Source organism: Columba livia, chromosome 2 (genome assembly GCF_036013475.1).
Source record: "Columba livia isolate bColLiv1 breed racing homer chromosome 2, bColLiv1.pat.W.v2, whole genome shotgun sequence".
In the NCBI taxonomy this organism is placed as follows: domain Eukaryota; kingdom Metazoa; phylum Chordata; class Aves; order Columbiformes; family Columbidae; genus Columba; species Columba livia.
In genome coordinates this window covers 147,938,763-147,952,171 of record NC_088603.1, presented here as the reverse complement: position 1 = coordinate 147,952,171, position 13,409 = coordinate 147,938,763, and the positions used below count along the sequence as shown (strand labels likewise).

Below are 13,409 nucleotides of genomic sequence, written 5' to 3'. Positions count from 1 at the left end.
CAGACATGGCCACTTCTCTATTTTGGGTGCTTCACTTACTATTACTTGCAGGGTTTACGACTCACTTAACTTGGCAGACCTCAGCTGTCTTTTCTTTAAAATTCTGGAAAATTGGATATTTTCCATAAATTCCGCTCTGCCATTGAGCTAGGAGTACAAGAGCACTTAAGTACCTTTGTTTTAAATAATAGTTTGTTTTGTAAATGTTATCTGTGTTATTGTGTCTGCAAGTACCACTCCCTGTGTGCATGTTGCTGTGTAGTTGGAGCTGTACAGAACATCCGCTTTCCCTCCCCAAAAGAAAACAAGTTCCCACCAGAGAAAGCTTTCAATCCAAGTTAAATGACAATTGTTGGGAAGCATGTAGAGAGACACAGCATTAATCAACTGTTAGGTGGGGTTTTCAGCAGGAAGAGGAGAATTTAAGTGCTCTGAAACTAGATGAAGAGTTGTATTATTGAGAAATATGTGTGATATATGAATAATGAGATTGTATTGATGAATATTGGAAGAGGTTCTGTTTTAAAATCTAATGATGCTGCTGATACTTAGTGGCATCAGGCTGCTACTATTAGCTGATTTGGAGGTAGGGTTTGGTGTCCTGATGGACTTCTAAAGTCTGGGGATGATGAAGTAGATTGGTAGAGTGAAGAGGAGCTGAGACAGTTGGGATGTTGTCAAAGCAGCAGTGTGGGAAAGTGGTCTGAAGGCAGAGGGTGGGGTGAGCTGTCGTTAGCTAATACCAGTGTAATGAGCAGTAAGGGCCTGGACAAGTGTTTTGGAAAAAAAAATACTTTGTAGGTAGAATATTTTTCAGATGAATGCCATTAAGTCCTGAAAGAGATTTAGGAAGAGTCAGCTAAGAGTGTCAGAGCAGTCAGGCTGTGATAAAGTTGGTGATTCATTATTCTTTTGTAAGAGCTGCTTAGGCTCAGTTCCACAGGGTGTTAAGCCTGGGTTGTCTCAGCACCCCAGCCCCTTTAGTTTTGCATAGTCAATCATGAGTTTAGAGCTGGTCTTATCTAGCTAAAATTATATAAGGTACTGATTTAAGAAGATAATATGTTGTTATTGACCAGGCCTTGACCTCTCTCCCTGCTTTTAACAAATCTCAAAAGGGTACAATTATGGTTTTTATTGACATTTAAAAGGAGGCAAGAGCTCCACCTCTGCCACAGAGATGGAAAAAATTATTTCTGTGTGGTAACAGGAAATAACAGACCCATGCAAGCAAATATTCATTCCTTCTTACCCTCTGCATAGCTGAAAGTTGGAGGCAGCACTAGGGGAAAAACAGTAGATCTGGCTACCTGGAGATGGCTCATGGCAAAGAGAGCTTAGCTTTGACAAGTGGCTGAGATATTTATCCTCACCTCTGCTTTTTTACCTCGGGCCCTTCACTTTGCCATCTCCCCATGCTGAGGCTTTTGCTCTAGGTGAGTCTTCCTGAAGGAACAGATTCAGTCCAGGTGTATGGTAAGCCAAGACTACGATGGGGGTGAAAGAGAGAGATGAACTCTTTCCTTCTCACTCTACCCCTAGGAAGTAAAACCAGTTGTCTCCCTGACTCCCCTAATATCAGCAACTTTGGAAGAGTCTTTCCTGGGGCAGCCTGTGTTTGTTTCAACCAGTGATGTCTTTCCAATAAAAAGGTAATGGGCATCTATGTAATCGCTAACAGCCTCTCCGATTTTTTGCTTTCTCTTGTATCCTGAAGGATCCCAATATAAAGCATTGTTGAAACAGCACTAACATTCATTACTCGTGAAAGAATGATGGGCTAAGAGTCAAGCAGCATCTTGCCATGTGATTTATTTCATTTTTAAGCTATCTGGGTGAGGCTTATGCTACCATGTCATCAGAAATCTGGATTATTTGCTCCCTGTAATGCATGGTAAATCAGTGCAGTAACCCAGAAGGCTTTCCCTGTCCATCCCCTACCACCTTCCTCCCTAATCTGTATTGTTTGGAGGCCCTGGGAATGGAGGAGCTGCAATCCCGAGGAAGGTTGCTGCTGGTGGTGTTCTTCAGGCAGCACTAAGTCCCACTGTGCTTTGTGAATTCCCTCTAGGGAGCACTGGAAGGGGGTGGACAGCCAAAACCTGCCTGTTTCTGGGTGCTGCTGAGGTATGTTAGTGTTTCAAAGGTACATGCAGGAGTCTTCCTGGTCAGCTAGGGAAGATCCTTGCAGAAGAAAATTGGAGGGACTTTTATGGACCCCATTCCCTACCAATTGTCATTCATTGCTAATTTCCAGGCCCTGCTGGAGCAGGATGTGTTGGGAGTACTTTTACAGGTTGTTTAGGATATCTCCCATGTTTTGTCAAGGAGGAATTTGGTTACTAACAAAACAATTTCTGTCATCTGTGAAAAAGTCTGTCTTGGTGGATCACATCCATCTTTTCTGTGGTCTGGAGGATAAGCAAATTAGTCATTAGCAATTACTTGTTTCTTACAAGTAGGTAAATATGATCTAGAGGAGATAGATGACAGGTGGATATGATGTAGGATAGAGAGAATTTTTTTGAGATCTTCAAACACACTATTGTAAATGTAAACCACGAATTAATATCTTTTTGAAACCTCCATGGGAGCTTAAAAGGCCCAAAGACTCCCTTCATCATAACAGCTTGGCAGGCTCTGGATACCTCCCCGTAGCGGCCACACAGCCAGAGGAGGTGAAGCCTGTTAGCTCCACTGCAGAAGTAAAAAGGATTTTGCATTTCCTCTGACACACAAAAAGGACCTGCAAGGGAAAAAATCAAGCAGCGGCTGTGTTCAGGTTCATTTCCATTGTATTGTAGCCGTGACAAAAGCCAAATCTAGGAAGGGTAAGGTGTGGGGTGTACCTAGAAATAAAGGACTCAAAAGTCAGGAAATACCTCTACTAAAATTATTACGGTTTAAGCATTTATGTTTTGGATTGACTCAGTGTGACGGGGAACACCAGTAGGAGGAAAGGAGGGACTTGAAGACAGTTATCTATTTTTCCCTCCTTACCAGTGACAGGTGGTGCCAGAAGGATGGGATTTGGTTTTGCATTGCCTTCAGCAGCCTGCAGAATTGGTTCAAACTCAGGAAGAAGGGGACTTGCAAGAAGAGCTGCAGCTGGACTTAGGGAAGAGCTCTGCAGAGTTGGTTTGGAAAATGGGGCTATGTAGCGGCTCTATAGGTATCAGGAAGGAACTGCAGATGCCTGCCCTAGTAGGGCTACAGAGCCACGCAGACTGCTGCAGACCCATTTTCCTTATGTGTTTTTTTTTTTCCCTTTCAAATAAAAAAAAAAAAAATTGAGAAATTGCTGCCTTGAAATGGAAACCCAGGAGTTCCTAAAAAACTTCTCAGAGGGTTTTCAGTGCTTTTAAAGCAAACCCACAACTCCCCATGCAAGGCCTAAGCAAATGGAGGATCCCTTTTGAGAACAGATTTTTAGCTGGAAATCCTTTTCCCGTGATGGCCCCTGGGCTAGCCAGTAGAAATCCTGCCTCACTTCCAGAAGCTCTGCATCGTTCACCTCTTCTGGTCCCTTCACCAGGGGAGGTCTCTGCAGGGCTCAGCTCGGGACATCCCGTGGTCTAGTGATTCCTCCTGCTCTTCCTCTCAGGCTGTCTCCTGAAGAACTGACTATTCGGAGGGGCATCCCTCTGTCTTTTACATACTGCTAAAAGAAGTCCAGGACTAATCCCCTACAGCTACTCACAGTGAGACTGAAATTTAGTTGCCTTTGTGTTTTTAGTTTCATTTACTGTTTTTCTGTGGGCCACTGATGTATTTTTCTATTCTTCTCCATAAAATGGCTGCAATTAGTAATAAAGCATGTTGCAATTCTTTACTGCTTTCCATCACTCAATGTTGTTAATGAGTTATCCTTCACAATGTTCCTTTGACTTGAAGATAGGAAATGTTTCTATCCCTAGGTATTATAGTGCTTGGACAGATCACTTATTTTTTACAAATATCAGGATGTTTTCGAAAAAGGAGAAAAGGCCAGCTTTTTGGCCTTCACTTCAGTTCTGCTCCAAGGAATTTCTGTAATTTAGGCTCAGAATTTTCAAGGAAGACATAGAGATTTCAGATGAATGGATTTTCAAAGGTTCTGCAGTTGAAGGACCCTTCGCCTTCTGCTGCTTCAGCCTGTTTCACATGAGGCTTTCAAGGGCTGGTCCGTAGCTGGTAGAGACTGGCAGTCCTCATTCCTTTCCCTGCTCCCCACGCTTTGCTACTAAACCAAGCAAGAGTAAAAGGGCAGCTTTTATTTTGGCTTTACGTTGTATTTTGGGTTTCTATTCAGTGCTGTCAAACATCGCACCACAATATCTGAGCGAAGTTCTTTTGCGTACAGGGAAGTTGGGACCATTAATTATGAGTTGCACTAAAGGTAGCGCAGTTACCCAGGAACACAGATGCACAAATCAGATACTCACATGAAGGGGAAGTTGCCTCAGGACCTATGCACTTTCAAATTGCTACACATGCAAAGAAGGTTCTTAAGGCTGCTCTCTATGTGAGTGCTGGAAGTGTGAAATTTCAGACAGAAAATGATTAAACTGTTGCCATAATTCTAAATGTGCATTTCTGTGGTATGGTTTGCATTAGTTTTATTTTTGTCTCTGTCTGCTTGCCTATTCTGCTGTCATTACTCCACACTTCATTATATGCTCCTAGAGAGCACATCCCTCTTGCTTGTTAGGATGGTGTAGGTGATAATTTGCAGCGGTATAAAGTGCTGAAGGAGAGATAATCAGCCGGGTAAGTCATTACTTGGTGCAGAGACCAGCTTGCAGTGCACAGCTTACTTATCCCACATTGTTCAGGAGCTAGAATGTTGTAGTAATTTAAAAAGTAATAGGAAAACTTTTAACTTGCTTTCCTAGAAAACAAAAAAAATACAGCTAAACAATGAATACATGGAGTACATTTCCCTACCCTAGGAAAAGCTGTAAGTTGGGGGTCTCGGATGCTGTAGTGAATCCAGCAGCGCTCAGCTCAGCACAGTAGCCTGCAGTAAATAGCCTTTTACAGCACTGCATTGCCTCTCACTTTCTTTCTCAAATATCTCACCCTGAATACATGTCAAGCTGCAGACAGTTTTTTTTGCCGTGATCTGACATAGCTCTGGTTACCACGTGGCACTTCTCAGTACTTATGACAAATGTAAGGTTGAGTTCTTCTTTCCTAAGCAGTGTTTTCTCTTTCTTGTTTTTTTTTTTTTTTCCCAGCTATCCATTGCAATCTGAATCCAAATGGTATTGATCACCCTGTCCCCACAGAAGGTATTAATCTGCAACTTGAAGGCGAGGGAGTTGAATCGCCCTCTGTTAAGAACACCAGTAATCCAAAAGAGCCCGAGTCGAAAGAGACACCCAAGAAACAAGTGGAGCCAGAAATATCTAAGGTAGGTAGGGCTGGGTTTGTATTTATTTTGGTGAGTCTTAAAGAATCCGGGCTTCTTGGAAGTCCTGGCTACTGCTTAAAAAACATTTTTCGTTCTGTTAAAAACATATAAAGCTGCAAAAGTCTGAGGAAGTGGATGTAACAGAAGCAAGGTATTGCCGTGGGGTTTTAGCCCACACACATCTTGGACGTTACACTATTTTATTCTAGATGAAGATAATTAAAATAATGGAAGAACGGAATCTCTCTTTTTCAGGCACTGTGGAGACTTTTTTCCCAAATGACTTGAGTAACAACCAGGATGGGAATAGTTGTGTTTTTCTTGAGTGGGTTTTTTTTTCTTTGTTTGCTTGTTTATTTTTCATGGGGTAGATAAAGGAAAAGTTCTGTGGATATATGAATATATGGATTTTTATATGGGTGGCTGAGTTTAATAAACTATTAACTAATTTTAGGGAAAATACCAGGTCAATTCTTCTGTGTCTGGTATGTCAGTGCATAAACATACTTCAGAGATGAATTCCTAAAGACAAATGAAGTGTCTGTTCTCATTTGTAAGCTGCTGTTTCTTGTTTGTGTGCAGCAGACATGACAACCAAGTGCAGATGAATGAATGTGCTCCAGATGCTTTGAGTAGTAGATGATAATGTATCATATTAGATATGTTTTTAACTAGAAATAAAAATAAGGTAATGTTAAAAACATAAAATTGGGAGAGATTCTTTAAAAGCCTTATCAGTCTTTTTGACCTTTAAAGGCCTAAACCCAGCGTTTAATGAGTGATTTCTGCGGAGTGGAAAACTGAGTTTTTACTGAATCTGACACATTGGGAATTAATAGAGCAGATAAAATGTCTCATTTTTGAAGGTCCAAAAAAGGCAATAACAATTAATTCAATGACTGAACAAATTAAGAGTATTTCCTACTGTCATCAGTATAATAAATTTAAGAAATAATATGCATACAGTTGGGATGTATTTCACTTTTTAGAATAAAGTGGCATTAAACATTTTGAGCCTTGTAGCCTTGACAATAAAGGCTTGATATGAATTCTCTGTTCTGATTTTTGACTAGAATACCTAGTTTTAAATAAGCACAATTTAAACTCATTTAATTCAGTCCTAAATCACTGAACTAGATCCTGTACAGGTTGGCATTGGTCAAAATCACTGCTATCTGCAGTCCGGTTATTTAGCATGTTGCTGATTTCTCTTGAACCCTTGCAGAACATGTTCGTGCTTATTGCTCTGAATCATCCATTTGGTAACAAGACCATGACATTTTGGATGGGCTTTGAGAAAAGGCTCAGCTAATATACATCTGTCCAGCTTTTTGCAGACAAAGGCAAGCTAACCCTGCCCATGTTTCAACATCACCAGATGGAAATCTGCCCCGTACTGAAAGCTTAAGGAGGTGTGTTGAGCTCAGAGGAGATCTTACAAGCTTGGACATGAAGAAGCTGAATGACACGATGAGGCTTCCGATTGAGAGTGGGCTTACGTGTAGCTGACGTGCAACACGGGCAGATTGAGCTTGTCTTTGCTTGCAAGAGACTCATGCTAGTGGAAAATGAGGCTGAAATGTATTGGTGATTTAATGTAATGAAGCCAGTTTCCACTGTCTGAGCTGTACTTGTTGGACTGATGAACTTAAACCCGTTTCCAAGGCTGTCCGTGCTGGAGATGGCCGGGAAGCAGGGAAGCGCAGTGCTCTCAAAGCGCTGAGATCAGCTGCCGCTTTCCTACATCTGATTGCAGGAGCTTTATTTAGAAAGTTGGGCATGCTTCAGATTTAAAACCAAAGAAGCCACCAAACAAAACTAAACATTTTACTTGATGGAATAAGCTTGGCATAATAGTATCAAGCCAATGAAGTGGACTGGTTTTCTGAAAGTGTTGCTGCCTTGTTATTAACTTTGCTTTTTACGTGTGGTATTGACTTGGTGATGTTTTTCGTTTGGATTCATATGTTACAGCCTGAGGTGGCCTGTCTTTTCTGGCTTACTCTCCCTTAAATTTAAAAATTGCATTGTTTTGTCCTCAAAAATGTGAATATGGAGTTGGGTTTGTAACTTGTGTGGCTTTAGGAGTTGAATTAAGCTGTCATTATGAAACTTCATCCATGCAATCGTTTCTGTACAGTGGAAAGATGAGCAGGAATAGAGGAGAGAATTGTAAATAAAACATTGTGGGCAGATGCTTTTGTTTTATATTTGCTCATTGCTCAGTTGTTTTCGAAAAGCTTTCTTTGTGATCGTGTGTATTCAAGTAACATCAACACATACCTTATATCCACAGGAGTGAGACCCACATTGCACAAAGCAATACAAGGTATCGAATGCAATTTAAGGTGCCTTATAGACCATCTTCTGTGCTTTCAGCTTTCTAATTTGTCTTCATTGACACCAATTCCAGCACTTTAAACCCCTGTCTGCTTTAAGGTTTTGCTGTCCAAAGAAAATCTCCTTTCTAATGGAACGTGTCCTTTTTCTGTTCTTAGCTATGGACTTGCAGAACAGGAGTAACTCACGGGCTGTAGACAGATTTAAAGTTCCTTTTTATGCAGCTAATGTGGTGTAAATAGGGGAATGCAAGTGTTTGTTTCTATATTTGGGATGCAGACAGCAGAAACTGTAGCATGAGCAAAGTATTGCTCATTTAGGAGTTCCTGATGAGGATGGAATCTGATTTGTATAGGCTGACTGTGGTAGAATTTTAACAGAAAATGGAACAACGATCTTAGTCTCCCTCAGCTGGTTCCCTAAGGAACCACCTTGTTATAAATGTGAGCAAGTCCAGAAGAGGCCAAGATTATTAATATCTAACCTGATGTGCAAAAATACTTAGCTTATTTTGTTTTATATATTTATTTTGAAGTGTATATGTGTAACAATATACACACTTTCTTGGTCAGTACTTGATTTTTCAGTGTTCATGGTATATTAAAAAAACCAGGCAGTTGTGTGGATACTTCTACAGAGCAAAAAATATCATTGGAGAAAGCAAGGATGGGTTTTAATATACATTTTAAAATACATATTTCTTCTTTAACATCTTCTACATCTAACCTTCATTGGGTGTGTTGTCTAGAATTCTTATATTTTTTCATTAAAATACTACTTCCGGCTCTTATGTTTGGTCTGTTTAGATTTATTATCATAGTTATCTCTAGATAAACACAATGAGTCAAGACATTTGGAGTTACAGAGTGGAGTTCTGTTAAAGTAGTTTTACTATGCTTTAGAAGCCCTGTCCTTCTCTGAGTGTCAACTTCCACAGAAGGCAGCTTCCCCGGCAAGATTTCTTACAGAAGTTATAACTTTCATCAAGGTATCCCACATGTTGCCCTTGTAAAGCTCTGGTCACTGTGAGCACGAGACCCAGATCTGCTCTGTCACTTAATTCAGGGAGTTTTGATTCCTGAGTAAGGTGTGCATATCTGGTGGTAACACTTCGTCTCCTTATGTGGCAGCAGAAGTAGCAAATAATAAGAGCTTTTTAATGGCAGCCACTACGGTTAGACTTTTTAAATCTTGTGTTAGCAATGGCAGGTTTTTATCTGACTTGAGACAGATTAACAGTCCTTTAAAATGTTCATGAAAACTACAAAAAGAAACTGGTAAATGAAGTGAGATTTCTATTTAATCTTGCCTTCTGTTGTTAAGTTCTATATAGACAACACTAGACTTATAGTGTAGTTCATGAATTCTTTTGGTTGCTCTTGCTTTCTTAAAAAAATCCAACACCTTTGCTTTTTTAAAATATTATATCAAACACTGAAGGGCTGACTGAACTCAGTGGCAAGAGGATGAGAATTTATCTTGGCCTACTGGGCTCAGTTCAGGACTGATGGTGGAAGCAGCTCCTCTGGCGTCCCAGGGAGTTCTGCTCTGCTCGGGAAGTATTTGCTGTGTGCGTCAAGCGTGTGATGAAATGTCCAAGCACAGAAGAGAAGGCTTCCGAGTCATAGGGGTGTTATAAAATCTGTCTTAGAAAAGTGTTTTGTCAGGTTTGTGTTTTTTTTTTTTTTTTTTTTTTTAATAAAAATGTCCTGGTACTATTCTCTAACAACATAATAGAAAAGGTACTTTTCTAGAAGAATTCTCCACGTTTTGAAATCAGTAGCTTCAGCTTCACAGTGTTTATCCTTTTTGGTCAAGCTTATAAAAATAGATGGGATGAGAAACAGTATTTTTCCAAGCGGTGGTCCTGGTGATGGGTATGGTGGAAGATACGCTTTCATCAGCATAGCAGCTTAGGACGCTGAGACCATTTTATTTCCCTCCCCGCCTCCCTGCTGTTTTTTCTTGCCTTTTGTTTTTTCTGCAGTTGTTTGAGAAACACTGAACCGGGGCAATGAGGTTTTACCATTTTACTTTCTCTTCCAATTGTCCCCCTCTGGTGAAACCTCTGGTGGCTACAGGAGGTATGAACAAGAACGCAATCTGGACTGACTGAAGTTAACACACATTTCGCCTGTTGAAGGGAAGGTTCGGGATAACCCCGGCTGGGCTGTTCTGCTCCTCCTGCTTCTGTGTGCAGACTGTGCAGCTGGTGGAAGGGAGACTGAACTGCAGATACCTACATGTATCGCAGTGGAGGTGCAGACCCTGGATGGTGAAATGGTCCTTTACTGAACAGAAAGTTTGCTTTTCTTAATGGATTTTTGTGGAGAAGTAGTTAACAGATTACCAGTGTCCACACTAGATCACCACAATGAAAGCCAATAGATATGGTGTGTGGTGGTTTTTTTAATTATTTTTAAAAAAATTCTCCCTGCTCTTTGACTGTAATAATGACAAAACACCACTTATTGCATTGGGTCGTCTTTATGACCGGCAAAAATAGGTACAGAATCTAAGTGTACAGTTTGTCTGAAGTGGATTTAAAAATATTTGGTAAATGCTAATATCAGATAGTTGAAATAATTACACTTCAGGTCAATGTGCCTTTCTAATGTCTCATTCTATGATTATAAGTGATACACAATAATTAGTGGGCTCACTTCTAAACTGAGGGCTGAAATGTTTGATGTGTATGTACCTCTTCCTCTCTCAGCCTGTCATTCGTGGTTGTGACGTCTGGCTGAAGTTTAAAGTTTCAGAACCATGCAGTGAACGAAGCTTTTATCCTGAGAGGTGACACAGGGCTGCTGAGTGACCCTGGTCCATTTCAGGCAGCTGAGGATCATGTTTTATCACTCTGGGGTTTTACTGGTGTGAATGAAGTGCTGGAGTAACCCTACCTGTAGTGCAGAATATAGCTGCTTGGTTCAGAATTTACATTGTCATGAGCCAGGAAAACAAGAAACGTCTCTCTCTGTTGGGTCCTGTGAGCCACTTCATCATAGGAGGACAAATGCCTGATTCAGAATCCAAGTGTATTCTTGCTGCAGCATGTTTTTCCCCATTGCTATGTCATCCATTCTTTTTATAAATAGTGTAAAATGAAGGCCCATATTTTTGCAGCAAGGCTTATGCATTCAGCATAAAAGATCTGGCTCCTCCTGTTCACCCTGTTCTCCCTGACTGTGCCTGGGGATTCTGAAATTATCACCTGCCCTCACAGCAGCCACGTGTGAGTGGGAGATCTTGCCTGGATCAGTTTGTTGTGCTCTGCCCGGGATAGTGAGGGGAAAAGAAGGGCAAAGTACCATTATTCATTCCTTCTCCCTCACCCCCCATCACAAGGTGTGATTGTTTTCCTGTTGCTTCTGTTCTTTCTCCCCATAGGAAGTCCAAATAATTAACTCAGACTAATACTTAGCTCTTCAGATGAGTATAAGCAGAACAGATGAAGCTTACTTACAAAGATCACTATTGATTGACCTTCCAAACTATTTAAATGGATCCTTTATGAAATTCATCTGCACAAGCTCTATCCATGACTTCAGACCATCAGGTGATAACATGAAGTGAAATTCTGTTTGTCAGGCTTTTTACAGTTGGACTTTCACCAAAAAAAAACCCACAACGATTAAAACATTTTCAGCGGTTGCGCACACGCGGGGTGTGTGTGTGAAGGATGGCGAGGTGTTTGGGTGCGGGCTGTGACCCCGCGATGCGCTTGGGGCAGCCCAAACCCCCAGCCAAGGGCTGGATTGTGCCGCAGGGAGCGAGCGCAGCCCTCGCGCGGGGCAGGCGGGAGCAGATGGTGCCGAAGAGGCAGCTGGGGGAGCATACGGAGGGAAATGTAGCCTGAGCTGGCTCCTGTTGTCCTGTGAAAGCTATCAATGTGAAATTTGTGTTCTTTCTCATTACGCCAGTGTAAAAAGGAGCAGTGATTGTGGTATGTATTAGCAAACATAAGCAGTAAAAAGCCATGGTAGTACTCTAGAAATAAGTGGGATGTCTGATACTATAGACACAGACAAGTTATTTAAAAGAACTTCTCTTCGGGGAAAAAGAAATATAGATAAAAAGATAGAACTGTTTTTAGAGGAAAAAGCAATTCCGTGCAGCGTGTGGATGCATAATGTACTGAGAGTGCCAGTTCTTCAGCTTGCCTCGTTGTGAAGCTGCTCCACAAAGCCATCCAAACCCTCTGCTTTCACTTTGAAGCTACTTTAAGGGCTTCATAGAGGCTGCTTCAAAAATAAAGCAGTATTTTAATGACACAGCTGCATTGATGGGGAAGGAAAAGTACAGAATTGCCCGGTAAAGAATAATAGCGCTGTGATTAGAGGGATTACAAAATGTATTATGGAACCAATTTAGCATTTAAAATGGGGAAGCAGTTTAATGTTCCTCTGCTGGCACTACGGGTTCTGCAAATAGTGCATCTCATCTGAGTTATAACAATAATTTCATTAATCTGCCACATGTGTTTGTTGGACACTTCTGACAAAACTGATTAGCAGTTGCTGCAGGCTTACTTATAGGGAGAAACTTGGAACCTTTTTCATTTTGAAAAATAATTGCTGAGCGATGGGGAGTGAAATGTGTCACGATCACACAAGGGGTGTGGGACTGTAGTAGCCCTGATAATATCTGAAGGGCATTTCTTGTGTTATCAACCTGTGGAGCTTTCCCCCGGTGCAGAGATGTGTTAGGGAGGGAAGGGATTTCATGCGGAGAGTTTGGGAAGGGGTGGCCTGGGGCAGCGTGGTGTCTTCCCCTCAGGTTCTGTGGCTGGAATTGAGCTTGCTGATGAGTGCAACTTAAATGAAGCATCTGCATGTGAGCTGGGTGTCTAAACTGTTGCTACATTTGGTGGAGATCCAGTCGGCATGCTTGGAGGAGCACAGATCTGAAGCGAGCACTGCTCAGCTGAGTCTGTCTATGGGGACTGCGTTGGTACTTGAGGTTAGGTGTTTGGATCTCCAACTCAGTTCTGTTCTCTGCCTTACTAACTGGCCTCTGCGTTTGATGTTGAAATGGTTGTTAATGTCTGATGGAGATGAAACCTTGTGTTAAGAGACCATATTTCAGAATCTGCATTTACCTCAAAAATCAGACTTTAAACACTTGAGATAGCCATATATTAATAGATGGAACTTGTCTATGTTCAAGATGATCATCTGGCAAGCAAATACTTCGTAGTCTGAAAAAAACCCTCTATTCTTTGGATTGAAAATGATTGGAGTGTGTGTGTTTCATTTTTCTCATTGCTCTTAATTCGTCTTGGACTTCAGAAGCCTGTTGCTCTTCACTAGAAGTCAAGTTCTTGCACTGTGGCTTAGTTTTTTCAGCTACAGAAGAATGATGATAATTAGGACTAGTTAAAACTAGGAAGTATTTGGCAGATGAGGACTGGACTGTGCATGGTGTTTGCCTCTGAGGGCTATCTCTTGTCCCATTTGGGGTCTCTGAAATCAAGGAGGCTTTTCAGTGTGCTCTCATTTCACACTTTGCAAATACTACCTCTTTTTAGCTATTTCTGAATGTGGACTTCAGTCAGAAGTGTTTGTGTTTCATCTCTATTCCACAGTCAGCTGCAGATTACTGTGTAGCTGATGTGCCACTGCAGGGAGCAGGGAAACATCTCCCAAATGTTAAAGCAGACGTTTTCTATGAT

General features: G+C 41.3%; 1 protein-coding gene across 9 annotated transcripts in view; it reads left to right on the top strand.

Moving 5' to 3' along the window:
- The window catches only part of SAMD12 (sterile alpha motif domain containing 12), a 189,912-nt gene that overhangs the window by 14,805 nt on the left and 161,698 nt on the right, over nucleotides 1-13,409 (top strand). For all 9 annotated transcript variants that reach the window (XM_065054305.1, XM_065054304.1, XM_065054306.1 and 6 more), the window contains exon 2: nucleotides 5,220-5,395. In XM_065054305.1, the coding sequence (XP_064910377.1) occupies nucleotides 5,220-5,395 (176 nt within the window). The remainder of the gene's footprint in view (nucleotides 1-5,219; nucleotides 5,396-13,409) is intronic.